The sequence below is a fragment of the Agelaius phoeniceus genome, chromosome 38 (genome assembly GCF_051311805.1).
Source record: "Agelaius phoeniceus isolate bAgePho1 chromosome 38, bAgePho1.hap1, whole genome shotgun sequence".
Taxonomy (NCBI): domain Eukaryota; kingdom Metazoa; phylum Chordata; class Aves; order Passeriformes; family Icteridae; genus Agelaius; species Agelaius phoeniceus.
Genome location: NC_135304.1, coordinates 634,935 through 662,847, shown reverse-complemented (window position 1 = coordinate 662,847; position 27,913 = coordinate 634,935). Strand labels below are relative to the sequence as shown.

At 54.8% G+C, this 27,913-nt stretch overlaps 4 protein-coding genes and 1 non-coding gene across 5 annotated transcripts in view; 4 read left to right on the top strand and 1 right to left on the bottom strand.

The window, feature by feature from the left end:
* The window catches only part of NXF1 (nuclear RNA export factor 1), a 12,165-nt gene extending 3,403 nt beyond the window's left edge, over nt 1-8,762 (top strand). The window contains 8 exon segments of the mRNA XM_077172430.1: nt 335-397; nt 1,486-1,544; nt 2,284-2,399; nt 2,545-2,587; nt 3,272-3,344; nt 4,721-4,903; nt 8,297-8,357; nt 8,615-8,762. Coding sequence (XP_077028545.1) covers nt 335-397; nt 1,486-1,544; nt 2,284-2,399; nt 2,545-2,587; nt 3,272-3,344; nt 4,721-4,903; nt 8,297-8,357; nt 8,615-8,653 — 637 coding nt within the window. The 3' untranslated portion in view covers nt 8,654-8,762.
* Nucleotides 8,763-8,971: 209 nt separating this feature from the next.
* TMEM223 (transmembrane protein 223) lies at nt 8,972-10,243 on the top strand. Its single transcript, XM_054653708.2, has 2 exons — nt 8,972-9,277; nt 9,658-10,243. Exons 1-2 carry the CDS (start codon nt 8,974-8,976, stop codon nt 9,951-9,953), a joined length of 600 nt encoding a protein of 199 aa, XP_054509683.2. The 5' UTR covers nt 8,972-8,973; the 3' UTR covers nt 9,954-10,243.
* Nucleotides 10,244-11,147: 904 nt separating this feature from the next.
* LOC129134042 (U2 spliceosomal RNA) lies at nt 11,148-11,338 on the top strand. The gene has a single exon (XR_008536113.2). It is a non-coding gene; the product is annotated as a U2 spliceosomal RNA (small nuclear RNA).
* Nucleotides 11,339-12,548: 1,210 nt separating this feature from the next.
* WDR74 (WD repeat domain 74) lies at nt 12,549-19,183 on the bottom strand (the record flags this gene model as incomplete). Its single annotated transcript, XM_077172547.1, is given in 13 exon segments — nt 12,549-12,794; nt 12,879-12,934; nt 13,602-13,681; nt 13,684-13,740; nt 14,582-14,637; nt 15,156-15,256; nt 16,367-16,468; nt 17,296-17,433; nt 18,137-18,200; nt 18,322-18,380; nt 18,383-18,445; nt 18,547-18,653; nt 19,036-19,183. Coding segments are annotated over 13 exon segments (1,155 nt in total), but the record flags the coding sequence as incomplete, so codon positions are not given.
* An 18-nt stretch (nt 19,184-19,201) lies between these two features.
* TAF6L (TATA-box binding protein associated factor 6 like) lies at nt 19,202-27,444 on the top strand. The gene is given in 14 exon segments (XM_054653696.2): nt 19,202-19,389; nt 19,738-19,824; nt 20,121-20,163; nt 20,166-20,270; nt 21,455-21,505; nt 22,600-22,694; nt 23,650-23,724; nt 24,145-24,365; nt 25,553-25,685; nt 26,463-26,591; nt 26,684-27,149; nt 27,152-27,327; nt 27,330-27,389; nt 27,391-27,444. Coding segments are annotated over 14 exon segments (1,863 nt in total). The 5' UTR covers nt 19,202-19,221.
* Nucleotides 27,445-27,913: the final 469 nt, after the last annotated feature.

Here is a 27,913-nt window from a genome sequence, read left to right as displayed (position 1 = left end):
CAGCCCTGAGCATCCCCTACGGCCCCCACACGCCCCCCAGGTACCCCAAAACACCCAAAAACACCCCAAAAACACCCCAAAATACCCCAAAATACCCCAGAATAGCAAAACCAGCCCAGAAACAGCTCAAAAATCACCAAAAACCAGCCCTAAATCAGCCCAGAAACACCAGAAATACCCCCAGAACAGCCCTGAGCATCCCCTACGGCCCCCACACGCCCCCAAGGTACCCAAAATACCCCAAAATACCCAAAAATATCCCAAAATACCCAAAATTCCCAAAATAGCAAAACCAGCCCAAAACTGGCTCAAAAATCACCAAAAACCCACTCAGAAACAGCAAAAACACCCCCAGAACAGCCCTGAGCATCCCCTACGGCCCCCACACGCCCCCCAGGTGCCCAAAACACCCCAAAAACACCCCAAAATACCCCAAAATACCCCAAAATACCCCAAAACCACCCCAAAATACCCCAAAACCACCCCAAAATAGCAAAAACAGCCCAAAAACAGCTCAAAAATCACCAAAAACCAGGCCAAAATCAGCCCAGAAACACCAGAAATACCCCACAAAACCACCCCAGAAACACCCCCAGAACACCAAAACCACCCCCATAATTGCCCATTAAAACCTCATTAATTCCCCATTATTTCCCCATTAAAATCCCATTAATTCTCAATTAATTCACCATTAATTCCCCATTATTTCCCTGTTAATTCCCCATTCATTCCCCATTAAAACTCTGTTAATTCCCTGTTAAAACCCCATTAAAATCCTATTAATTAATTCCCCATTAAAACCTCATTATTTCCCCATTAAAATCCCATTAATACTCAATTAAAATCCCATTAATTCCCAATTAATTCCCCATTAATTCCCCATTATTTCCCTGTTAATTCCCCATTCATTCCTCATTAAAACCCTGCTAATTCCCTGTTAAAACCCCATTAAAATCCTATTAATTAATTCCCCATTAAAACCTCATTATTTCCCCATTATTTCCCCATTCAAATCCCATTAATGCCCAATTAAAATCCCATTAATTCCCAATTAATTCACCATTAATTCCCCATTATTTCCCTGTTAATTCCCATTCATTCCCCATTAAAACCCTGCTAATTCCCTGTTAAAACCCTATTAAAATCCTATTAATTAATTCCCCATTAAAACCTCATTATTTCCCCATTAATTCCCCATTATTTCCCATTCAACCCCATTAATTCCCCATTAATCCCCCATTAAAACCCAATTAAAATCCCATTATTTCCCCATTAAAACCCCAATAAATTCCATTATTTCTTCATTAACTCCCTTTGAATTCCCAATTAAAACCCCAATTTTCCCCCATTATTTTCCCAATAAAATCCCCTTAATTCCCCAATAAAATCCCATTAATTCCCAATTAATTCCCATTAATTCCCAATTAATTCCCCATTAATTCCCAATTAAAACCCCATTAATTCCCCATTAATTGTGCCTTGCAGGAACAGCCTGAACGAGTATTTTAAGGACAGCAGGAACGTGAAGAAGCTGAAGGACCCCAGTGAGAGCTGGGGGGTTTGGGCAAATTTGGGGCTTTTTTGGGGAGGTTTTGGGTTTTTTGGGTTTTTTTTTTGAGAACATTTTTAGGGTATTTTGAAGGTTTTTTTACATTAGTTTCAAGGGGTTTTTTTGGGCAGATTTTGAGGGGTTTTTGTCTTTTTTTTAGGGGGATTTTGGGGGTTTTAGGAGGATTTTGGATGGGATTTAGGGAGATTTTGGGGGGGGGTTTAGAGGATTTTTGGGGGGGTTTAGGGGATTTTGGGGGGATTTTTGGGGGGATTTTAGGGTTTTTTGGAGCGGTTTTAGGAGGATTTTTGGGGCAATTTTTGTGGGGATTTTTGGGGCGGTTTTTAGTTTTTCTTTGGGGCGATTTTTGTGGGGATTTTTTGGGGCAGTTTTAGGGTATTTTTGGGGCGATTTTTGTGGGGATTTTGGGGCGATTTTTGTGGGGATTTTGGGGCGGTTTTAGTTTTTCTTTGGGGCAATTTTTGTGGGGATTTTGGGGTGGTTTTAGGAGGTTTTTGGGGTGATTTTTTGGGGGATTTTTGGGGCGATTTTAGGAGGATTTTTGGGGCAGTTTTAGGGTATTTTTGGGCGATTTTTGGGGCAGTTTTAGGATATTTTTGTGGGGATTTTTGGGGCAGTTTTAGGATATTTTTGTGGGGATTTTGGGGCAGTTTTAAGGTATCCTCGCTGTGACTTTTTCCACCATTCTGATATTCCCCCCTCTCCCCGGGCAGCCATGCGCTTCAAGCTGCTCAAGCACACCCGGCTGAACGTGGTGGCGTTTCTGAACGAGCTGCCCAAGACCCAGCACGACGTCAACTCCTTCGTGGTGGACATTTGTGCCCAGACGGTGAGGGGGGCCCAGACCCGGCAATTCCTGGCAATTCCCGGCAATTCCTGGCAATTCCTGAGAATTCCTGGGAATTCGTGGGAATTCCTGGCAATTCCTGGGAATTCTGGCCGCCCTGGGCCCCCCTGACCCCCCTGTGTTCCAGAACACGCTGCTCTGCTTCACCGTCCACGGCATCTTCAAGGAAGGTCAGTGCCCCTTGCAGTTTCCTTTTTTTTCCTCTCTGTTTTCTTCATTCTTTTCCTGTTTCTTCCTCCTTTTTTCCTATTTTCCTCCTTTTTCTTCCTTTTTCCTCCTTTTCCCTCTTTTTCCTTCTTTTTTCCTATTTTTCCCTATTATTCCTCTTTTTTCAATTTTTTTTCTACTTTTTTCTCTCTTTTTTTCTCCTTTTTCCTCCTTTTTCTTCTTTTTTTCCTCCTTTTTTCTTCTTTTCTCCTCCTTTCCCCTTTTTTCCTATTTTTTCCTTGTTTTCCTCTTTTTCCCCCCTTTTTCTATTTTTCCCTACTTTTCCCTATTTTTCCCTATTTTTCCTCTTTTTTTCATCTTTTTTCTCCTTTCCCCCCCTCATTTTCTTTATTCCCCCCAATTTTTTTTCTCCTTTTTTCCCCTTCCCCCCCCCAATTTTTCTCCCCACATTTTCCTTATCCCCTCTCCCATTTTTCCCCCATTTCTTTCCCATTTCTTTCCATTTCTTTCCCATTTTTTTGCCCATTTTTCCCCCATTTCTTTCCCATTTTTCCCCATTTCTTTCGCATTTTTTTGCCCATTTTTCCCCCATTTCTTTCCCATTTTTTCCCCATTTCTTTCCATTTTTTTTGCCCATTTTTCCCCCCATTTTCCCCCATTTCCTCACCTGCTCTCTGTGCCTGCAGTGGATGGGAAGTCCCGGGACTCTGTTCGGGCCTTCACGCGGATGTTCATCGCGGTGCCGGCCGGGAACAGCGGGTCAGAGCCTCAACCCCCTGGCCGGGGCCTAAAAACCCCCTAAACCCCCTGGATTTACCCTAAACCCCCTGGTTTTACCCTCAACCCCCTGGGCTGCCCCTAACCCCCCTGGTTTTTCTCCCCGAATCCTCTGTTTTCTCCATGCAATCCCCAATTTCCCCCCCAAACCCCATTTCCCCCCACAAATCCCCAATTTCTCCCCCCAAATCCTGATTTCCCCTCCTCAAATCCTCATTTCTCTCCCCTAAATCCCCATTCCTGCCCCCTAAACCCCATTTTCCCCCCCAAACACCAAATTTTTCCCTGAAAACCTCATTTTTCCCCTTAAATCCTGATTTTTTTCCCGCAAACTCCAATTTTTCCCCAAACCCCCATTTCCCCCCACAAACCCCCATTTTTCCTTCCCAAACCCCATTTTTTTCCTCTAAATCTCATTTTTCCCCTCCCAAACCCCAATTTTTCCCCTTGAATCCTGATTTTCCCCTCAATCCCTTTCTTTTCCACCAAACCCCAATTTTCTTTCCCCCAAACCCCAATTTTTCCCCTTAAATCCCCAATTTCCTCCCTCCCAAACCCCCATTTTTCTCCCCCAATTTTCCCCCTTAAATCCCCAATTTCCCCCCTCCCAAACCCCCATTTTTCTCCCCCAATTTTCCCCCTTAAATCCCCAATTTTCCCCCCTCCCAAACCCCCATTTTTCTCCCCCAATTTTTCCCCTTAAATCCCCAATTTCCTCCCAAACCCCCATTTTTCTCCCCCAATTTTTCCCCTTAAATCCCCAATTTTCCCCCCTCCAAACCCCCATTTTTCTCCCCCAATTTTCCCCCTTAAATCCCCCATTTCCCCCTCCCAAACCCCCATTTTTCCTTCCCCAATTTTTCCCCTTAAATCCCCCATTTCCCCCCTCCCAAACCCCCATTTTTCTCCCCCAATTTTCCCCCTTAAATCCCCAATTTCCCCCCTCCCAAACCCCATTTTTCTCCCCCAATTTATCCCCTTAAACCCCCCATTTCCCCCCTCCCAAACCCCCATTTTTCTCCCCCAAACCCCCAATTTTTCCCTTTAAATCCCCAATTTCCCCCCTCCCAAACCCCCATTTTTCTCCCCCAAACCCCCAATTTTTCCCTTTAAATCCCCAATTTCCCCCCTCCCAAACCCCCATTTTTCTCCCCCAATTTTCCCCTTAAATCCCCAATTTCCCCCCCCTCCCAAACCCCCATTTTTCTCCCCCAATTTTCCCCCTTAAATCCCCCATTTCCCCCCTCCCAAACCCCCATTTTTCCTTCCCCAAACCCCATTTTTTTCCTCCCCAAACCCCACATTTTCCCCTGGAATCCCGGGGGTGTTTTATTTCCCCTCCAACCCGCGTTGCCCAGGCTGTGCATCGTGAACGACGAGCTGTTCGTGCGCGGGGCCAGCCCCGAGGAGCTGCGCAAAGCCTTCGCCCTGCCCGCCCCCACGCCCTCCTCCAGCCCCGTGCCCACCCTGACGGCCGAGCAGCAGGAGATGCTGGCGGCCTTCGCCATGCAGTCGGGCATGAACCTCGAGTGGTCCCAGAAGTGAGTCTGAAACACACGAAATTCGCCCCAAAAAACCAAAAAAAAGACCCTGAAACACCCTGAAAATGACCCGAAAATCCCTTCAAAAATCCCTTCAAAAATGGCCCAAAAATCCCCCTGAAAATGACTCGAAAATCCCTTCAGAAGTTTTCTCAAAAGTCACTCCTAAAATGGCTTAAAAATCGCCCCACATTCCCTTCAAAAACAGCTCAAAAATCCCCCTGAAAATTGCTCAAAGATGGCCCAAAATTCCCTTCAAAAATGGCTCGAAAATCCCTTCAAAAATGGCTCAAAAATCCCTTCAAAAATCGATCAAAAATCCCTTCAAAAATGGCTCAAAAATTCCCCTGAAAATGGCTCAGAATTCCCTTCAAAAATCGATCCAAAATCCCTTCAAAAATCACTCAAAAATTGCTCCAAAAATGGCTCAAAAATCCCTCAAAAATGGCTCAAAAATCCCCTGAAGATGACTCGAAAATCCCTTTCAAAATGGCTCAAAAATCCCTCCAAAAATGGCTCAAAAATCCCCATGAAATTCACTCAAAAATCCCTTCAAAAATGACTTAAAAATTCCCCCTGAAAATGGCTCAAAATTCCCTCCAAAAATGCTTCAAAAATCCCTTCAAAAATCACTCAAAAATCCCCATGAAATTCAGTCAAAAATTGCTCCCAAAATGGCTCAAAATTCCCTTCCAAAATGGCTCAAAAATCCCTCTGAAAATGATTCAAATTCCCTTCCAAAATGGCTCAAAAATCCCCTAAAAATCGTGTAAAAATCCCCCCCGAGCAGCAGGAGATGCTGGCGGCCTTCGCCATGCAGTCGGGCATGAACCTCGAGTGGTCCCAGAAGTGAGTCCGAAACACACGAAATTCGCCCCAAAAAAACCAAAAAAAATGACCCTGAAACATCCTGAAAATGGTCCAAAAATGCCTTCAAAAATCCCTTCAAAAATCCCTTCAAAAATGGCCCAAAAATCCCTTCAAAAATCACTCAAAAATTCCCCTGAAAATGGCTCAAAATTCCCTTCAAAAATGGCTCGAAAATTCCCCATGAAATTCACTCAAAAATTGCTCCAAAAATGGCTCAAAAATCCCTTCAAAAATCGATCCAAAATCCCCCTGAAAATGACTCGAAAATCCTTCAAAATTTGCTCAAAAATCACTCCAAAAATGGCTCAAAAATCCCTTCCAAAATCGATAAAAAATCCCTTCAAAACTCATTCAAAAATTGCTCCAAAAATGGCTCGAAAATCCCTTCAAAAATGCCTCAAAAATCACTCCAAAAATGGCTCAAAAATCCCTTCCAAAATCGATAAAAAATCCCTTCAAAACTCATTCAAAAATTGCTCGAAAAATGGCTTGAAAATCCCTTCCAAAAATGGCTCAAAAATCCCTCCAAAAATGGCTCAAAAATCCCTTCAAAACTCATTCAAAAATTGCTCCAAAAATGGCTCGAAAATCCCTTCAAAAATGGCTCGAAAATCCCTTCCAAAAATGGCTCAAAAATCCCTCCAAAAATGGCTCAAAAAATCCCCATGAAATTCACATCAAAAATCCCTTCAAAAATCACTCAAAAATTCCCCTGAAAATGGCTCAAAATCCCTTTAAAAATGCCTCAAAAATCCCTTCAAAAATGGCTCAAAAATCCCATGAAATTCAGTCAAAAATTGCTCCAAAAATGGCTCAAAATTCCCTTCAAAAACGGCTCAAAAATTCCTCTGAAAATGATTCAAAATTCCCTTCCAAAATGGCTCAAAAATCCCCTAAAAATCGTGTAAAAATCGCCCCGAGCAGCAGGAGATGCTGGTGGCCTTCGCCATGCAGTCGGGCATGAACCTTGAGTGGTCCCAGAAGTGAGTCCGAAACACACGGAATTCGCCCCAAAAAAACAAAAAAAAAATGACCCTGAAACACCCTGAAAATAGCTCGAAAATCCCTTCAAAAGTTGCTCAAAATTCCCCTCAAAAATCGATCAAAAATCCCTTCAAAAATCCCTTCAAAAATCCCTTCAAAAATGGCCCAAAAATCCCCCTGAAAATGGCTCGAAAATCCCTTCAGAACTTTGCTCAAAAATCACTCCAAAAATGGCTTAAAAATCGCTCCACATTCCCTTCAAAACCAGCTCAAAAATCCCGCTGAAAATTGCTCAAGATGGCCAAAATTCCCTTCAAAAATGGCCCAAAAATCTCCCTGAAAATGGCTCGAAAATCCCTTCAAAAGTTGCTCAAAAATCACTCCAAAAATGGCTCAAAAATCCCTTCCAAAATCGATAAAAAAATCCCTTCAAAACTCATTCAAAAATTGCTCGAAAAATGGCTCGAAAATCCCTTCAAAAATGGCTCGAAAATCCCTTCTAAAAATGGCTCAAAAATCCCTTCAAAAATGGCTCAAAAATCCCCATGAAATTCACTCAAAATCCCTTCAAAAATCACTCAAAAATTCCCCTGAAAATGGCTCAAAATTCCCTTTAAAAATGCCTCAAAAATCCCTTCAAAAATGGCTCAAAAATCCCCATGAAATTCAGTCAAAAATTGCTCCAAAAATGCCTCAAAAATCCCTTCAAAAATGGCTCAAAAATGCCTTCAAAAATCGATCAAAAATCCCTTCAAAAATGGCCCAAAAATCCCCCTGAAAATGGCTCGAAAATCCGTTCAAAAGTTTGCTCAAAATTCCCTCCAAAAATGGCTCGAAAATCCCCCTGAAAATGGCTCGAAAATCCCTTCAAAAGTTGCTCAAAAATCACTCCAAAAATGGCTTAAAAATCGCTCCACATTCCCTTCAAAAACAGCTCAAAGATGGCTCAAAATTCCCTCCAAAAAATGGTTTAAAATTCCCTTCAAAAATGACTTAAAAATTCCCCCTGAAAATGGCTCAAAATTCCCTTCAAAAATGGCTAAAAAATCCCTTCAAAATCACTGAAAAATTCCCCCTGAAAATGGCTCAAAATTCCCTTCAAAAATCGATCAAAAATCCCTTCAAAATCACTTAAAAATTCCCCTAAAAATGGCTCAAAATTCCCTCCAAAAATGGCTCAAAAATCCCCCTGAAAATGACTCGAAAATCCCTTCAAAAATCACTCAAAAATTCCCCTGAAAATGGCTCAAAATTCCCTTCAAAAATGTCTCAAAAATCCCCATGAAATTCACTCAAAAATTGCTCCAAAAATGGCTCAAAATTCCCTCCAAAATGGCTCAAAAATCCCCATGAATTTCACTCAAAATTCCCTTCAAAAATGGCTCAATGAACACCCAATAATCCTTTAAAATTCCCTAAAAATCCCTCCAAAAAATCTCAGAAATCTCCCCACGAATCGCCCTGAATAAGCCTGAAAATCCCCCTGAAAAACCCCAAAAAATCTTAAAATAACCCCAAAATCCGCCCGGTGTTTCTCAGGTGCCTCCAGGACAACGACTGGGATTACGGCCAGGCCGGCCAGGTCTTCACCCAGCTCAAGGTCAGCTTTTCCCCATTATTACCCCCATTTTTCCCCTTTATTTTCCTTGTTATTTCCTGTTATTCCGCATTTTTCCCGTTCTCACCCCATTATTTCGTGTTATTTCCCCATTCTCCCCCATTTTTTCCCGTTATTTCCTGTTATTTTCCCATTTTTCCCCGTTCTCACCCCATTTTTTCCTGTTATTTCCCCGTTATTTCCCGTTTTTCCTGGTTTTCACCCCATTTTCCATTTTTTTCCCGTGATTCCCGCCCCAGCTGGAAGGGAAGATTCCGGAAGTCGCTTTTCTCAAGTGAACGTTGGAGCTCCCGCCCCCCTCCCCGGGCCCCGGTCCCGTGTTCGAGTCCTTTCGATGCCCCCGAGTTTTGTAAATAAACCGATCGATTATTGATTATTGATTAATTATTAATTGCTGATTATTAATTATTGCCCGCGGCTCCTTTAAGGGGGGGGGGGCGATAAGGGCAGGGCGGGAACGCGACAGGAAAAAAGATGGCGGCGAGGGTGAGGCGGAATCTGATTGGTTGGTTCGGAATTAGCGACACAGCCCATTGGCTGAGCCGCTACGTGCAATCTGATTGGCTGCAAGTCCTCTCTCGCCGCATCCGATTGGCTGATGCACTGCGTGGCCCGGAAGTACCGGCGGCCGCCCGGCATGGCGGCGCGGGCGGCGCTGGAGGTGGCGGCGGCGGCGGCGGCGCGGGACGTGGTTCTGTACGAGCACGACCGCGGCCGCTTCTTCCGCCTCGTGGGGCTCTTCTGCGCCAGCCAGGGCCTCTTCTGGGCCTACCTGGCGCACTTCGCCTTCACCTCACTGCGCCCGGTGCCCGCTCCCGCTGCCGGTGCCGGTGCCGATGACCCGCTGCGCCCCCGCGACAACAAATGGCGCTTTGGGTTCACGGCGTCCTGCCTCACCGTCGGTACCGAGGGAGCGGGAACCGGGGGAGGGACCGGGGACACACCGGGGTCACTCCAGGGTCACACCCGGGGCAGGGGACGGGCACCGGGGCTGTCACCGGATGTGGGGGGCCGGGACTGAGATGGAAGCGGGGGAAACCGGGACTCAACCGGGATTGGGGCGGGGGGAACCGGGACTGAACCGGGCTCGGGGAAGGGCACTGGGACTAAATTGGGCTCACGGGAGGGGACCGGGGCTCACACCGGGGTCACACCGGGGCTCAGGGAAGTGAACCGGGGTCACACCGGGTACGGGGGAGGACACCGGGGCTCTCACGGGCGGGGTCGGTTCCCCCCTCCCCGTTGCCATGCCCACGGTTTCCCCGGTCTCTCCGGTGCCCAGGCTCGCTGACGGTGGCCGCGGGCTGGCTGCTGCCGCTGCGCTCGGTGGCGCGGCTGACGCTGCTGCGGGGCGGGGCCGCCGTGACCATCGGGACCCCGGGGCCGCTCGGCATCGGGCACCGGACGCTGACGGTGCCGCTCCGGGACGTGAGCGGCGCCGCCCACCGGAGCGAGGCCGCGGCCGCGGTGCCCATCCGGGTCCGGGGCCGCCCGTTCTTCTTCCTGATGGACAAACGGGGAAACCTCCGGGAACCGCGGCTCTTCGATGTCACCGTGGGGGCGGCCAGGAAGCTCTAGGGACACCGGGACACCGGGGGGACACCGGGACAGTGGGGACATGGGGAGGACATGTGGTGGTGGCACCTCCTGTCACCCAGTGTCACCTGACGTCACCTGCTGTCACCTGTGGTCACCTGTGGTCCCCCGGTGTCCCCTCCCACCCCCCTACAGCACGGCCGTGGGGACAGCGCCGTTGTCCCAGCCTGTCCCAAACTGTCACAAATTGTCCCCTGTGACCCCCAAAATAAATTGGGGACCCCCCCTCTCTGACGAGGGGATTTTTGGGGGTCCCCACCAGGATTTTGTCACTTTTGTCACTTTGTGTCACCCCACAAACCCTGGGACCATCGTTTTGGAGGGGGGGATTTGGGGTCTCGCCTGTCCTGGGGGGGGGATTTGGGGTCCCAACTCCCGCCCACACCTGGAGAGGTTTTGGGGTGTTTAGGATGAAGGAGGTGGGGTCACAAGGGGCCAATTTTGGGGTTTGGGGGTTATTTTGGGGGTCCCCGGGGCCAATTTGGGGTTTTTGGGGTTATTTGGGGCTCCCTGGGGCCAATTTTGGGGTTTTGGGGTTATTTTGGGAGTCCCCGGGGCCAATTTTGGGGTTTTGGGGTTATTTTGGGAGTCCCCAGGGCCAATTTTGGGGTTTTGGGGTTATTTTGGGGGTCCCCGTGGCCAATTTTGGGGTTTTTGGGGTTATTTTGGGGGTCCCCCGGCTCCGTGGTGGGGAAGGTGGGACCCCAATGGGGACAACGGCGAGGGCGGGGCAGCGCGAATGCAAATGAGCAGCCGGATAATTAACATAATATCATAGAGGGGCGGGGCTTGTGCGGTAAAGGGCGCGGTTATGCTAATCAAACCGTAAATGGTAAAGAGGCGGGGCGAATGCAAATAAAGAGGCGCAGCCGGCCAATCGCGTTGCGAGGCGGGGAAAAGGCAATGGGCGGGGTTATAATCGATCGGTTTGCATAAGGGGGTGGGGTTATGCAGATTAAGGGAGGTGCCACGGGCGAAATGCATGCTGGGATGATTTTTAGGGGAGAATTTCGGGGTTTTGGGGTCGGATCATGCGGGACGCGGGAGGAAAGTGCGGGATGCGATGGAGAGAATGTTCCAGAAGGGGTCGGGAGCGGTCGGAGCGCGGCGCGGGGGCGGCCGTGAGGTGCGGGCGGGCCGGGCGGGCCGGGAGCGGCGCTGGGGGAATGAGCCGGTATCGCTTCTCGGCCTTTTGGCTAAGATCAAGTGTAGTATCTGTTCTTATCAGTTTAATATCTGATACGTCCTCGATGAGAGGACTTTATATTAAACGGATTTTTGGGCTCGGGAGTTGGACCCGGAGCTTGCTCCCTCCGCTCCGCGCATCGTCCCGGTATTGCAGTGCCTCCGGGAACGGTGCACCCCGCACCGGGGACCTTTCACTGGTCAAAAATAGATTAAAAACCAACCTAGATCGTGATTCTATCGCGATATCAGCCGTGATTCCTCTACCCGCACACCCTTGGCAGCGCATTCGCTCCGTGCTGTGCTCATTGTCCCGCTATCGCGGTGCCTCCGGGAACGGTGCGGCCCCAACCGGGGACATTTCGTTGGTGAAAAATAGATTTAAAATACTCAATATCGTGATTATGTCGTGATTCTATCACAATATCAACCTCACCGTCCCGGTATTGCGGTGCCTCTGGGAACGGTGCACCCACACAGGGAACTGAGATGGTGAAAAATAGGTTAAAATAATCAAATATCGTGATTATATCGCGATAGGAACCCCATGGTCCTGGTATTGCAGCGCCTCCAGGAACGGTGCACCCCAACCAGGGACCTTCCAATGGTGAAAACCAGATTGGAAACTCCTTATATCGCAATTATATCACGATAGCAGCCTGGTGCAGCCCCGATGGGGACATTTAATGTGAAAAATAGATTAAATTGTGATTATATCACGATAGCAGCCACATCATCCCAGTACTGCAGCGCCTCAAAAAAAGCTGAAATTTCTCCAAAATCACCAAATTTTGCGTCTCTATCGCGACGTTTGCGCTTTTTTGGCGTCGCTGTCGCTCCCAGGTGGTTCCTGGCGGCGCCTCCGGGGACAGGGAACCCCAAGGAGGAACCTCGGGTGGTCAAAAATCGCTGGGAAATGTTGAATAATCGCGATTGTCACATTTATATCGCGATATTATTGCAATGATATCGCGATAGCAGCCCACGCTGCCATGGCTGGGTGTCGCTCCTGGAGCCTCCTCTCTGCTCCGCCCATCATCCCAGTTTAATCAGTCACGCTAAATTAATTAATCGCCCCAATTCAATTAATTAAAACCAGGTTAAATTAATAAATAATGAATAATAATTAGTAATTAGTATAAATAATAATTATCGTCGCTGTATCGCGATTCCGTGACGTTGTCGTCACCTCCAAAATCCGGCAGAGACCCCTCCCCAAATTTGCCTGCTGGGGGTGAGCCTGCTAATTACTGAAGTGCTAATTAACATAATTAATTAACCGCTGGGGGCGGGCTAAACCCCTTGAGGGGCGGAGCTAAAGATTTAAAGGGGCCGCGCCTCAAAAATCCCTTTGTGCTCTCCCCACCCACCCCAGCACCCCCAGCCCCCAATTTCCCCCAAAATTCCCGTTTTTTTCTCCAAAAACCCCAAAATTCCGTTTATTTCCCTCATTTTGGACGTTATATACAGCGGGGGAGGGGGCCTGGGGGGGTTTTGGGGGGTCCTGGGACCCCTCAAAGCCCCGAAATTTTCCTTTTCTTGCTCTTTTTGGGGGTGGGGATGGACTCGAGCGCGTCCCACAGCTCGTCCCCCTCCTCGTCCTTCACCCCTTTTTGGGGAGGGGGCTCCTCCTGGGCCCTGGGGGAGGGGGAGATGGGGGCGGTTAAAAGGGTGGGGGGCACCCCCAGACCCCCCAACGCCGATTTGGGGTGGGGTCTCACCTCCCAGTCCAGGTGTGTGTTCAGCAGGAGGCAGGTGAGGCGCGACTTCAGGTACACCTGGGGGACAGGGGGGGTTTGGGGGGCTCAGGGCATTTTTGGGGGGGTTTTGGGGGGGTTTTGGGGTCAATCTCAGGAATTTGGGGGTCCCTGAGGGGGGGTTTTGGGGGATATTTTTAGGGGGTTGAGGGGATTTTGGGTTTTTTGGGGGGGTTTGGGGTCAATGTCAGGAATTTGGGGAGGTCCTGGGGGGGTTTGGGGGGGGGGTCTCAGGGTTTTGGGGTGTTCTGAGGGGGGCTCTGGGGATTTGGGGGGTCCCAAGGGTTCCCAGAAGGATTTGGGATGGTTTTGGGGTGGTTTTGGGATGTCCCAGGAGGTTCTGGGGTGGTTTTGGGGTGGTTTTGGGGAGTCCCAGGAGTTTGGGGGAATTTTGGGGGGTCCCAGGGATTTTGAGGTGGTTTTGGGGTGGTTTTAGGGGGGAGTCCCAGGAGTTTGGGGTGGTTTTAGGGTGTCCCATGGGTCTTGGGGTGTCCCAGGGGTTTTTGGGGTGATTTGGGAGCGTCCCAGGGTTTTTTCGGGTGATTTTGGGGGTGTCCCAGGTGTTTTTGGGGTGACTTTGGGGGGGTTTCTGGGGTGACTTTGGGGGGTTTTTGGGGTGATTTTGGGGTGTTTTTGGGGTGATTTTGGGGGTGTTTTTGGGGTGATTTTGGGGTGTTTTGGGTCCCACCTTGTGGCACAGGGGCCCGTCCAGCCGGTGCAGGCGCAGGAAGCGATCGAGGCCCACGGAGGCCACGAGGGGCAGGCGGGGTGGCACTGCAGCCCCCGGACCCCCCCAGCAAAGCCCTTGAGGGCCCTCAGGACCCGCCCTGGGGGGACATGGGGGGGTCAGGGGGGCACAGACCCCCGGGACCCCCCCAAAACCCACCCAGGACCCCCAAAAATCCCCCCAAAACCCACCCAGGACCCCAAAATCCCAAAAAATCCCCCCAAAACCCACCCAGGACCCCCAAAATCCCCCCCAAAACCCACCCAGAGCCCCCAAAATCCCAAAAAATCCCCCCCAAAACCCACCCAGAGCCCCCAAAATCCCACAAAATCCCCCAAAACCCACAGGACCCCATACCCACCCCCAAAATCTCCCCCAAAATCCACCCAGAGCCCCCAAAATCCCACAAAATCCCCCCCAAAAACCCACCCAGGACCCCAAAATCTCCCCCAAAATCCACCCAGGACCCACAAAATCCCCCCCAAAACCCACCCGGGACCCCCAAAATCCCCCTCGGGACCCCCTCAAAATCCACCCAGGATCCACAAAATCCCCCCCAAAATCCACCCAGGACCCACAAAATTCAACAAAATCCCCAAACCTCCCCAAAATCCCCCCCAAAATCTCCCCAGGACTCCCCCATTAACCCCTTCACTGCCCACAGCACCCACCCTGGGGAGAGCACGGGGGGTCAGGGGGGCACAGACCCCAGGACCCCCAAAATCCCCTGGGGACCCCCCCAAAATCCACCCAGGACCCCCAAAATCCCCCAAAGACTCCTCCAGACCCCCCCCCCAAAATTCCCCCAGTCCCCCCAGGAGTCCCCAGAATTCCTCCAATTCCCCCCAAAATCTCCCCAAAATCCCTTCGGGACCCCCAATATTCCCCTGGGACCCCCAAAATTCCCCCAGACCCCCAAAATCCCTCAGGACCCCCCTCACCTTTGCGCAGGTCGATCACGGCCACGTCCCCCCGGGCGCTGCCCACGACCACCGAGCTGGGGAGGGGGAAAATGGGGCTGGGGGAGGCGGTGGGACCCCCCACCCCAATCCCGGGCACCCCAAATTCACCCCGGGTACCCCCAAACCCCCCCAGGGTCACTTTGGGGCTTTTCAGAGCCCTCCAGGATCCCCCCAAAGGCTCCTTAAAACCCCCAAAATCTCCTCAAAAATCCCCTCAGGACCCCCCAAAATCCCTCTCAGGACCCCCAAACTCCATCAGGACCCCCCAAACCCCCTTAGCACCCCCTAAAATCCCCCCTAAATCCCCTCAGGACCCCCCAAAATCCCCAGGACCCCCCAAACCCCCCTAGGGAGCCCCCAAAATCTCCCTAGGGCCCCCCAAACCCTCTTAGCACCCCTTAAAATCCCCCCCAAACCCCCCAGGACCCCCCAAAATTCCCCTAAAAATTCCCCCAAACCCCCTCAGGATCCCCCGAAATCCCCCCAGGACCCCCCAAAATTCCCCAGACCCCCCCAGGACCCCCCAAACCCCCCCAGGCCCCCCAGCACTGACGTGTTCCCCTCGGGCAGCGCCAGCGCCGTCAGCGGCGCCTCCCCAAAGGCGGCATCGAGCACCGGGCGGCGCCGGGGACACGAGGGGTCATAGAGACGCACCTGGGACAGGTGAGGGGACAGGAGGGGACAGGAGGGGACAGGGGAAGGTAGGGAGGGACATGTGGAGGGCACTGCAGGTGATCCCAGGTGCCCTCACCTGGTTGTGCCCTGTGCAGGTGACCCCAGATACCCCCAGGTACCCTCACCTGTCCATGCCCCATTCAGGTGACCCCAGGTGATCCCAGGTGCCCCCACCTGGTTGTGCCCCGTGCAGGTGACCCCAGGTGCCCCCCAAGGTGTCCCCCAATGTCCCCAGGTGCCCTCACCTGTCCATGCCCCATGCAGGTGACCCCCAATGTCCCCAGGTGTCCCCAATGTCCCCAGGTGTCCCCAATGTCCCCAGGTGTCCCCAGGTGCCCTCACCTGTCCATGCCCCGTGCAGGTGACCCGAGGTGTCCCCAATGCCCCAGGTGTCCCCAGGTGCCCTCACCTGGCCGTGCCCCATGCAGGTGACCCCCAATGTCCCCAGGTGTCCCCCATGCCCTCACCTGTCCATGCCCCGTTCAGGTGACCCCAGGTGACCCCCAATGCCCCCAGGTGTCCCCAGTGTCCCCAGGTGTCCCCAGGTGCCCTCACCTGTCCATGCCCCGTTCAGGTGACCCCAGGTGACCCCCAATGCCCCCAGGTGTCCCCAGTGTCCCCAGGTGTCCCCAGGTGCCCTCACCTGTCCATGCCCCATGCAGGTGACCCCAGGTGACCCCCAATGTCCCCAGGTGCCCCCAGGTGTCCCCAGGTGTCCCCAGGTGCCCTCACCTGGCCGTGCCCATTCAGGTGACCCCAGGTGTCCCCAATGTCCCCAGGTGTCCCCAGGTGCCCTCACCTGTCCATGCCCCGTGCAGGTGACCCCAGGTGACCCAAGGTGTCCCCAATGCCCCCAGGTGTCCCCAATGTCCCCAGGTGTCCCCAGGTGCCCTCACCTGTCCGTGCCCCGTGCAGGTGACCCCAGATGACCCCCAATGCCCCCAGGTGTCCCCAATGCCCCCAGGTGTCCCCAATGTCCCCAGGTGTCCCCAATGTCCCCAGGTGCCCTCACCTGTCCATGCCCCGTGCAGGTGACCCCCAATGTCCCCAGGTGTCCCCAATGTCCCCAATGTCCCCAGGTGCCCTCACCTGGCCGTGCCCCGTGCAGGTGACGATTCTCTGTGACCCTGGCAGGAACTGCAGGTCCCGGTCCCAGACAGGCACACGCAGGTCCAGCCAATCGTTCCTCACCTGCGGCACATTTGGGGACACTTTGGGACATTTGGGGACATTTGGGGACATTTGGGGACACTTTGGGGACATTCCGGGGGGGTTTTATGGAATTTTGGGATATTTTTGGGTATTTTTGGGGTATTTTTAATGCCATGATTTGGGTCGGTTTTGGGTATCTTTGGGGTCTTTTCGGGGTATTTTTTGAAATATTTTTGGGGTATTTTTGGGTATTTTGGGGGTTAATTTTTAGGTAGTTTTGGGATGTTTTCAGGGTATTTTTGAGATATTTTTAGGATATTTTGGGCTATTTTTTGGGCATTTTTAGTGCCATGATTTGGGTTGGTTTTGGGTATTTTTTGGGTGGCTTTTGAGTATTTTTTTTGGTTGTTTTTGGGGTATTTTTAGGGTATTTTGGGGTTGCATTCAAGGATATTTTGGGGTATTTTTTAAGGTGTTATCAGGTTATTTTTGGGATATTTCTGTGGCTGTTTTTGGATATTTTTTGGGTATTTTTAGGGTTGGTTTGGGGATATTTTCAGTGGGGTTTTGAGGTACATTTTGGGGTTGTTTCTGGAATATTTCTGGGGTATTTTTGGGGTGGTTTTGGGATATTTTAAGGGTTGTTTTTGGAGATGTTTCTGGGGTATTTCTAGAGTAGCTTTTGGGTATTTTTGGGGTTGTTCTGGGGGTATTTCCAGGGTTGTTTTGGTGTATTTTTGGGGTGTTTTCGGGGTATTTCTAGGGTAATTTTTGGGTATTTTTGGGGTAATTTTGGGCTCGGATCTGGGATATTTTTGGGGTTGCTTTGAGGTATTTTTGGGGTGTATTTCTGGGGTGCCACTCACGTTCTTGGCGCGGAACAGGGGCTCCTGGGGCCGCTGCAGGTCCCACACCTTGAGCCCGTTCTCCTTCCCCCCCGTGCCCACCACGTGAGGCCTCGTGGGGTCCTGGCGCATCCGGCACAGCCCCGGCCCCGCCTGCAGCTCCTGCAGGGCTGGAAATGGGGGGGAGTTACCCCAAAACCCCCCCAAAATAACCCCAAACCCTGCTCAAAATCCCCATTAAAAAATCCCAAAAAATCTGCCCAAAATCCACCAAAAATCCCCAATTCTGGCACAGCCCCCGGCCCCGCCTGCAGCTCCTGCAGGGGCTGGAAATGGGAGGAGTCACCCCAAAAACCCCCCCCAAAAAAAACCCCCAAAACCACCCCAAACCCAACCCAAACCCTGCTCAAATCCTCCATGAAAAACACCCCAAAAATCCGCCAAAAATCCACCAAAAATCCCAAATTTGGCACAGCCCCGGCTCCTATAGGGGCTGGAAATGGGGAGGGGTCACCCCAAAACTCCCCCCAAAAAAAACCCCAAAACCACCCTCAACCCTGCTCAAATCCTCCATGAAAAAACCCCAAAAATCCCCCCCAAAATCCCCAATTTTGGCTCAGCCCCGGCTCCTGCAGGGTTGGAAATGGGGAGGGGTCACCCCAAAACCCCCCCAAAAAACCCAAACCCCCAAACCACCCCAAACCCTGCTAAAAAATTGCCCTAAAATCACCAAAATCCCCCCCAAAATCCCCCATTTTTGGCACATCCAACCCCACCTAAAGGTCCCAAACGGGGCTGGGATTGGGGAGGGGTCTCAGGGGACCCCAAAACCCCCCCAGAGCCCCCCAGAGCCCCCACTCACCTCCTCATCCTCCTGCTGCCCCCAGACCCGAACCAGCCCCGACTCCACCGCGGTGACCACAGAGCTGGGGGGGGGCAGGGGGGGTCAGGGGGGGTTTGGGGACCCCCCCAAGGCCTCTGACCCATCCCCCACCCCTCAAGATCCCCCCCAAACCCCCCTGAGACCCCCCCAGGACCCCCCCTTACCTGCCCAGCACCCCGAGGCCGCAGAAGGCGCCGCCCCCCCCCCGGGCAGAGGCCGCCCCCCGGTGAATTTTCCTTCCTCGGTGCTGAAAACGCTCAGGGATCGATCCAGGGCTCCCACCAGCACCTGGCGGGGCACAGGGGGGGTTCAGGACACCCCAAAACCCTCTCAGGACCCCCCAAAACCGACAGGAGCTCCCCCAGGAACTCAGACCCCCCCCAACTCACCTGGCTCTGGGCGGGGTCCCCCCAGGTGAGCACCGAGACCCCCCGGGCCCGGCTCAGCCCCTCCCCCCCCGCGTGGTTCGTGGCCTCTCGGCGCTGCAGGTTCACCCCTGGGGGGGAGGGGAAAGTCAGGGACACCCCCCGGGACCCCCCAAAACCACCCCGAGTCCCCCCAACCGCCCCCCAGGGACCCCCCAAACTCCCCCCAAGGACCTCAGGGACACCCCCGGGACCCCCAAAAAACCGCCAGGACCCCCCCCCGAGAACCTTAGGATCACCCCGAGACCCCCCAAGACCACCCCGAACATCCCAAGACCCCCCGGGAACTCCCCCGCGACCCCCAAATTCCCCCCCCCCAATCCCTCAGTGCCTTCCCGCACACCCCGGGACCCCCCAAAGGCTCCTCCCGGTCCCGGAACTTCCTCGGAACCCTCCCGAATCCCACCTCAGGACCCTCCTCGACCCCCCCAGACCCCTCAGGATCCCTCCCACCTTTAAGGGCTCCGGTCTCGGCTCCCACCCAAACGTGACACAACCGCGTGGCGCCGCCATCTTGGGAGTCTTCCCGACCCTTCCGGTGCGGAACCGCGAGCGCGGCCGGAACGTTCCGGGGCAGAAAAGTTCCGGGGATCTCCCGGCATTCCCCGCGCCGCTCTCATTTGCATAACCCCGCCCCTCATGGGCGTGGCCGGTCCAGCCATGGCGGAGCGGGAAGAGCGGCGCTTCGTGGAGCTGCCCCGGGACTCGGTGCGGCTCATGGCCGAGAGCGCCGGCGTGGAGCTCAGCGATGAGGTGGCGGCGCTGCTGGCCGAGGATGTGTGCTACCGGCTGCGGGAGGCCACGCAGGTACCGGGATACCGGGGATACCGGGGGGTACCGGGGATACGGGGGGTTACCGGGGATACCGGATGGACTGGGGGGTACCGGAGTTACCGAGGTTACCGGGGTTACCAGCTACGGGAGGCCACGCAGGTACCGGGATACCGGGGAACCGGGGGTACCGGGGCTTACCTGATCCTGTTCCCATTCCATTCCCATTGTGCCCGTTCCCAGTTCCTCATTTCCCGTTTTTCCCCATTTCTCATTTCCCATTTTTCCCCGTTTTTTTCCCATTCCAGAACAGCTCCCAGTCTCTCATGTCCCGTTTTTCCCATTTTTCCCGTTTATTTCCCGTTTTTTCCCCGTCGTTCCCAGAACAGTTCCCAGTTCCTGAAGCACACTCGGCGCCGCCGCCTCACCGTGGAGGATTTCAACCGAGCTCTGCGCTGGAGCAACGTCGAGGTGGGGACAGAGGGGACACTGGGGGGACACTGGGGGGACTGGGAGGGACTGGGACACTGGGGCTGTGCCCGATCCTTGCAGTGTCCCCAAATCCCCAGGGATGTCCCCGATGTCCTCACTGTCCCCAATGTCCCTGAGTGTCCCCGATGTCCCCAGTGTCCTCTGGCTGTCCCCAATGATGTCCCCAATGTCCCCAACATCCCCCCCAGGCCGTCTGTGGCTGTGGCTCTCAGGACTCTCCCTGAGTGTCCCCAATGTCCCCAGTGATGTCCCCAATGTCCCCATTGTCCCCCCAGGCCGTCTGTGGCTGTGGCTCTCAGGACTCGCTCCCGTTCCGGCCCTCCGGGACTCGGATTTGTTTTTCCCCGAGGATCGGGAGGTGAATCTGCTGGAGCTGGCGCTGGCCACCAACATCCCCAAGGGCTGTGCCGAGACTGCAGTGAGAGGTGTGCCCCAAAATATCCCAAAATGTCCCCAAAATATCCCAAAATGTCCCCAAAATATCCCTGGGAATCCCCAGGGGCTGTGCCGAGACTGCAGTCAGAGGTGCGCCCCAAAATATCCCAAAATGTCCCCAAAATACCCCAAAATGTCCCTAAAATGTCCCCAAAATATCCCTGGGAATCCCCAGGGGCTGTGCCGAGACTGCAGTCAGAGGTGTGCCCCAAAATATCCCCAAAATGTCCCCAAAATATCCCCAAAATGTCCCCAAAATATCCCTGGGAATCCCCAGGGGCTGTGCCGAGACTGCAGTGAGAGGTGCGCCCCAAAAATATCCCAAAATACCCCCAAAATGTCCCCAAAAATATCCCCAAAATACCCCCAAAATGTCCCCAAAAATATCCCCAAAATACCCCCAAAATGTCCCCAAAAATATCCCAAAATACCCCCAAAATGTCCCCAAAAATATCCCCAAAATACCCCCGAAACGTCCCCACAATATCCCCAAAATATCCCTGAGAACCCCAAGGGCTGCGCCGAGACTGCAGTCAGAGGTGTGCCCCAAAATATCCCAAAATGTCCCCAAAATATCCCCAAAACGTCCCCAAAAATATCCCTGAGAACTCCCAAGGCTGTGCCAAGACTGCAGTGAGAGGTGCACCCCAAAACATCCCCAAAATGTCCCCAAAATACTCTAAAATATCCCCAAAATGTCGCCAAAAATATCCCCAAAATACCCCCAAAATGTCCCCAAAATGTCCCCAAAAATATCCCCAAAATACCCCCAAAATGTCCCCAAAATGTCCCCAAAATATCCCTGAGAACCCCAAGTGCTGTGCCAAGACTGCTGTGAGAGGGGCACCCCAAAACATCCCCTGAGAACCTTCAAATATCCCCTGGAAACCCCAAAATCATCCTGGGAACTCCCAAAACCATCCTGGGAACCCCAAAATTATCCCTGGGACCCCAAAATTATCCCTGGGACCCCCACAATTATCTCTGGGACCCCCAAATTATTCCTGGGATCCCTGAAATGTCCTCAGAGGCTCCAAAAATGTCCTCTGGAAACCCAAAGTACCCCTGGGACCCCTAAAATCCCCCCTGGGACCCCAAAATCCTCCCTGGACCCCCAAAATCCCCCCTGGGACCCCCCCAGCTGGGCGGGGGTCTCATCCCTCCCCCCCCACAGTGCACGTGTCCTACCTGGATGGCAAAGGGAACCTGGAGCCGCAGGGAGCAGGTCAGGAACGACCCCCAGAGACCCCCCTGGGACCCCCACAAACCCCCCAGACCCCTCCCCAGTTTCCCCTTTTCTCCTCCCCCCAAGCCCCCCTGAAATCCCCCAGATCCCCCCTGCCCCTCATCCTAAGACCCTCCCAGGACCCCCAAACTCATCCCAGAGCTCCTGGAGACCCCCAAGATCCCCCACAGAACATCCAGAACGCCCCAAAATCCCCCAGACCCTCCCCAGACCCCTTTTCTCCTCCTCCCAAGCCCCCTGAAATCCCCCAGACCCTCCCTGCCCTTCAACCCAAGCCCCCCAGACCCCCCAGGACTCCCTGAAATCCCTCAGACCCTCCCCAGACCCCTCCCCAAACACCCCCTGGGACCCCCCCAGACCTCCAGGACCCCTGAAATCCCCCAGACCCCTCCCCAGTTTCCCCCTTTTCTCCTCATCCCAAGCCCCCTGAAATCCCTCAGATCCCCCCTGCCCTTCACCCCAAGCCCCCCAGACCTCCAGGACCCCCTGAAATCCCCCAGACCCCTTTCCAGACCCCATTTCTCCTGCTCCCAAGCCCCTCTAGACACCCTGAGACCCCCTGAAATCCCCCAGACCCTCCCTGCCCTTCACCCCAGGACCCCCTGAAATCCCCCAGACCCCCCCAGGGCCCCCTGAAATCCCCCAGACCCCTCCCCAGACCCTCCCCAGCCCCCTTTTCTCCTCATCCAAGCCCCCTGAGACCCCCTGAAATCCCCCAGACCCCCCAGGACCCCCTGAAATCCCCCAGACCCCGTTTCTCCTCATCCAAGCCCCCTGAAATCCCCCAGACCGTCCCTGCCCTTCAACCCAAGCCCCCCAGACCCCTCCAGGATCCCCTGAAATCCCCCAGATCCCTCCCCAGACCCTCTCCAGACCCCTTTTCTCCTCATCCCAAGCCCCCTAGACCCCCAGGACCCCCTGAAATCCCCCAGACCCCTCCAGGACCCCCTGAACCCCCCCAGGGACCCCCTGAAATCCCCCAGCCCCCTCCCCAGTTTCCCCCTTTCCTCCTCCCCCCAAGCCCCCCCCGTGGGGTTTGTGTCACTCTGGGGGTGCCCCTGCCCTCCCTGCAGTGCCCAGCGCCGTCTCCTCGCTCAGCGATGACCTCCTCAAGTATTACCAGCAAATCACCCGCGCCGTGCTGGGCGACGACCCCCAGCTCATGAAGGTGGGGCTGAGGGGGTCTGGGGGGGCTGGGGGGGCTTGGGAGGAGGAGAAAAGGGGGCTGGGGAGGGGTCTGGGGAGGGGTCCGGGGAATTTCAGGGTGTTCTGGAGGTGTGGGGGGTCCCAGGGGTGTCTGGGGAGGGGTCTGGGGAGGGGTCTGGGGGATTTCAGGGCGTCCTGGGGTCTCTGAGGGGGTTGGGGGGCTCTTGGGGTGAAGGGCAGGGAGGGTCTGGGGGATTTCAGGGGCTTCTGGAGGTCTGGGGGGTCCCAGAGAGTGTCTGGGGAGGGGTCTGGAAAAGGGTCTGGGGGATTTCAGGGGGTCTCAGGGGGCTTGGGAGGAGGAGAAATGGGGTCTGGGGGGTCTCAGGGGGTCCTGGAAGGGTCTGGGGGGCTTGGGGGGTCATAGGGTGAAGGGCAGGGGGGGTCTGGGGGATTTCAGGGGCTTCTGGAGGTCTGGGGGGTCCAGAGAGTGTCTGGGGAGGAGTCTGGAAAAGGGTCAGGGGGATTTCAGGGCGTCCTGGGGTCTCTGAGGGGCTTGGGATGAGGAGAAAAGGGGGCTGGGGAGGGTCTGGGGGATTTCAGGGGGTCCTGGAGGTCTGGGGGCCTTGGGGGGGTCTTGGGATGAAGGGCAGGGAGGGTCTGGGGGATTTCAGGGGGGTCTCAGGGTGTCTATGGGGGCTTGGGATGAGGAGAAATGGGGTCTGGGGAAGGTCTGGGGAGGGTCTGGGGGATTTTGGGGCGTTCTGGATGTTCTGTGGGGGATCTTGGGGGTCTCCAGGAGCTCTGGGATGAGTTTGGGGGGTCCTGGGGGGGTCTTAGGATGGGGGTTAGGGGGGATCTTGGGGATTTCAGGGGGGCTTGGAGGGAGGAGAAAAGGGGGCGGGGTCTGGGGGATTCTGAGTCTCCCCCCCCCCCCCCAAGCCCCCCCAGGCCGGGCTGACCCCTCTGGGCCCCCCCAGGTGGCCCTGCAGGATCTGCAGAGCAACCCCAAGATCGCGGCGCTGCTGCCCTACTTCGTCTACGTGGTCAGCGGGGTGAGATTGGGGGTCCTGGGGGGGTCCTGGGGTGAGACTGGGGGTCCTGGGGGGTCCTGGGGTGAGATTGGGGGTCCTGGGGTGAGATTGGGGGGTCCTGGGGGGTCCTGGGGTGAGACTGGGGGGTCCTGGGGGTCTCCAGAGGCTGCTGAAGGGCTCTAGGCTGAACCAAGCCAGGCTGGGCCAAGCTGGGCTGAGCTGGGCTGGGCTGGGCTGTCCCAGATCATCCCTGGAGCCTTTCCAGGCTTTCCCTCCCACCTTCCCTCACCTGGCCCAGGTGAAATCCGTGAGCCACGACCTGGAGCAGCTGAGCTGGGCCAGGCTGGGCTGAGCTGGGCTGGGCTGAACCAGGCTGGGCTGTCCAGGGCTGCCCAGGGCTGTCCCCAGAGCCTCCCCAAACTCTCCCTCTCCCCGGCCCAGGTGAAATCCGTGAGCCATGACCTGGAGCAGCTGAGCCGGCTGCTGCAGCTGGCTCGGAGCCTCCTGCAGAACCCGTTCCTGTGCCTGGGCTCCTACGTGGGCAGCCTGATGGGCTCGGTGCTCTACTGTGTGCTGGAGCCCCTGGCAGCCTCCATCAACCCCCTCAACGACCACTGGACCCTGCGTGACTACGCTGCTCTGCTGCTGGGACGCATCTTCTGGTGGGCACGGGGGAATTGGGGGGTCCTGGGGGGATTTGGGGCTCAGGGCCCTGTGAGGGGTCCAGGAGGAGGGCAGGGATGGGGATTTTGGCTGCGTGATTCAGAAGGGGCGGTTTGATATTTGGGGATTTGTGTTGTTTTAAAAGGGAAGGATGTGGTAGAGTGAAAGAAGAGAAGAAAGGGTTTTATTGGAAGGGGAGGGAAAAGGAAAGGGAAAAGAAGGAAAGGAGAAGGAGAAGAAAAAGAAAAGGGGAAGGAGAAGGGAAAGGAAAAGGAAAGGAAAAAGGAAAAAAGGAAAAGGAAAAAACGAAAAAAGGGAAAGGAAAGGAAAGGAAAAGGAAAGGAAAAGGAAAAACAAAAAAAGGGAAAGGAAAGGAAAAAGGAAAAAAGGAAAAAAGGAAAGTAAAAGGAAAAATGAAAAAAGGGAAAGGAAAGGAAAAGGAAAGGAAAAGGAAAAACAAAAAAAGGGAAAGGAAAGGAAAAAGGAAAAAAGGAAAGGAAAAGGAAAAACAAAAAAAGGGAAAGGAAAGGAAAAAGGAAAAAAGGAAAGGAAAAGGAAAAACAAAAAAAAGGGAAAGAAAAGGAAAGGAAAAAGGAAAAAAGGAAAGGAAAAGGAAAAATGAAAAAAGGGAAAGGAAAGGAAAAAGGAAAAAAGGAAAGGAAAAGGAGAAAGAAAAGGAAAAACAAAAAAAGGAAAGAAAATGAAAAGGAAAGGAAAAGAAAGTAAAAGGAAAGGAGAAGAAAGGAAAGAAAAAGGAAAGGAACAGTAAAAAGAAAAAAAGGAAAGAAAAGGGAAAAAGAAAAAGGAAAAAGGAAGGAAAAGGAGAAAGAAAGGAGAAGGAAAAGGAAAAAGGAAATGAAAGGAAAAAGGAAAAACAAAGGAAAAGGAGAAAGAAAGGAAAAGGAAAAAGGAAAGGAAAAGAAAAGGAAAAAGGAAAGGGAAGGTAAAAGAAAAGAGAAAAGAGAAAAGAAAAAAGGACTAAAATCCCGTGACTGCTCAGAGTCCCCACACAGCTGAGCCTGCGATTCACCATTAATTAAAACCAACCACGCCAGACCAGCCCAAGGCTCCCCTGCTGCACCCAATTTTTGCTTTTCTGTTCCTCTGAGGCTCCTCGGCCTCTGGGGAGGATCAAAGCCCGGCAGGAGCAATCCAGGACCCGTCTCAGTGCCCGCTGTGCCCGCAGGAGCCACGGGGAGCTGGTCAGGGGCCTCTACCAGCAGATCCTGCTCGCGCTCCAGAAGGTCCTGGCGGACCCCGTGCGGCCGCTCTGCTCCCACTACGGGGCCGTGGTGGGGCTGCACGCGCTGGGCTGGAAGGTCTGGGGGTCTCCAGGGGGGTTTGGGGGGTCCTGAGAGGGTTTGGGGGGGTTCTGAGGGGATTTGAGGGGTTCTAAGGGGATTTGAGGGGTTTCTGAGGGGGGTTGGGGGCGGTCTTGAGGGGTCTTGAGGGGGTTTTGAGAGGGTCCTGAGGGGGTTTCAGGGAGCTATGGGAGGGTTTGGGGGTTCCTGAGGGGATTTGAGGGGTTCTAAGGGGATTTGAGGGGTTTCTGAGGGGATTTGAGGGGATTATGGGGGGTTTGAGGGGTTTCCGAGGGGGTTTGGGGTGGTCTTGAGGAGGTTTTGGGGGGGTCTCGAGGGGGTTTTGAGAGGGTCTTGAGGGGTTTTAGTGGGTTCCTGAGAGGGTTTGGGGGAGCTATGGGGGGGTTTAGGGGGGTCCTGAAGGGGTTTAGGGGGTCCTGAGGGTTGTAGGGGGGTCCTGAGGGGGTCCCAAAGTGGGTGTGGGGGGATCCTGAGGAGGTTTGGGGGGTCCTGAGGGGGTTTGGGGGGGCTGAAAGGCACACGGGGGGATCTAAAGGGGATCTGGGGGTGCTCCAGGGGGTTTGGGGGTTCCATGGGGGGCTTTGGGTGGTCCTGGGCAGGTTTGGGGGTTCCGGGGGGGGGTCTCAGCCCATTTCCCCCTCTCAGGCCGTGGAGCGGGTGCTGTACCCCCACCTCCCCATGTGCTGGTTTGGGGGTTCCATGGGGGGCTTTGGGTGGTCCTGGGCAGGTTTGGGGGTTCAGGGTGGGGGTCTCAGCCCATGTCCCCCCTCCCAGGCCGTGGAGCGGGTGCTGTACCCCCACCTCCCCACGTACTGGCCCAACCTCCAGGCCGTGCTGGACGATTACTCCGTGTCCAACGCCCAGGTCAAGGCTGACGGCCACAAAGTCTACGGCGCCATCCTGGTGAGGCCGGGGGGGCTTTTTTTGGGGGGGGGGGGGGTCCGCACCCCTTTAAGCCCCCCTTGGATCCCTCTGAGCCCCCCCGTGCCCCCCAGGTCGCCGTGGAGCGGCTGCTCAAGGCCAAGGCTCAGCAAGCGCCGGGATTTGGGGGTCCCGAGGGGTCCCCCCGGCACAGCCCCCCCGGCCAGGACCCCCCCCCCGAGCTGGGTTTGGGCCGCCCGGTGATACCGGGGGGCGCCGCCGCCGCTGCTTCCTCCTCCTCCTCCTCCTCCTCCTCCTCCTCGCCGCTGTCGCCGCCCCCGCCGTCGCTGCGGGACATGTACCGCGAGCTCTACGACTTCTTCGGCGACAGCCTCGCGGCTCGGTTCGGTACCGGCGCCCCCGCCGAGCCCCCGAGCCCCCCGGGAGCGCCCGAGGGCGCCCGCAAGGAGCCCCCGGCCGAAGGAGCCGCCCGCAAAATGCCCCAATTGACCAACGCCACGGTGAGCCCGAGGGACGAGGAGCCGCCCCCAGCCGCGCCCGGAGCGGCCCCCGCTGCACCGAGCGCCGGGACCCCCCGCCCCGGCCCCGCGGGACCCCCCGCGCCCCCTCCGGCCACCGGCCCGGGGCTCGGGACGTGTTCCAGAAATGTCGCTTCGCCCCTCGGGGCCCTCCCCGCTTCAGCTTCGTGATCGCGGGGCGCCAAACCGGGCGGCGCTGCCCCGGCCGAAGGTTCCAGACGAGCTTCCCCGCAGCCGCCCGGGGCCCGCGCTCGGCTCCCGGTACGCGCAGCGGCTGCCGATGATCGGGAGAACCGCGAGGGCCCCCGCGGAGGTGGCCCCGAGCCGAGTACTCGCTGCTGCTGCTGCTGCTCTGAGCCCGGCAACGGGGCTGGAAATGGGGCTGGAAATGGGGCGGGGGGCGGTCAGAGGGGGCGTGGTGGGACACTGAGTGGCGTGGAGTGGTCAGTAAGGGATGGGGAGTGGCCACTAAAGAGGGGGCGGTGGTCAGTGGATGGTGTGAAATGGGGCAATAAAGGAAATAAAGGAAGGGTTGTGGTCATTTAAAAGGGTGCCCAGTGGCGAGCAGAAAGGGTTTGGTGGTCAGGGGGTGGCGTGGAGCGGTCACTGCATGGGGGTGGGTGGGCATTGAAAGGTGTCCAGTGGTCAGCAGAGGGTTTGGTGGTCAGTGGATGCTGTGAAATGGTCAATGAGGGGAGGGGAGTGGTCATTCAAGGGTGTCCGGCTGGTCAGTGGAGAGGGTTTGGTGGTCAGGGGGTGGCACTGAGTGGTCAGTGGATGGTGTGGGGTCAATAAACAGCCCCAGTGGTCAGTGGGGTCAGTGGT

What these genes read in the sequence shown, in the direction of transcription:
- TMEM223 (XM_054653708.2), top strand. Translation starts at nt 8,974, where the DNA reads ATGCACTGCGTGGCCCGGAAGTACCGGCGGCCGCCCGGCATGGCGGCG. An exon ending in GGCGTCCTGCCTCACCGTCG is followed by an intron (nt 9,278 to 9,657) that starts GTACCGAGGGAG and finishes TCCGGTGCCCAG; the next exon opens with GCTCGCTGACGGTGGCCGCG.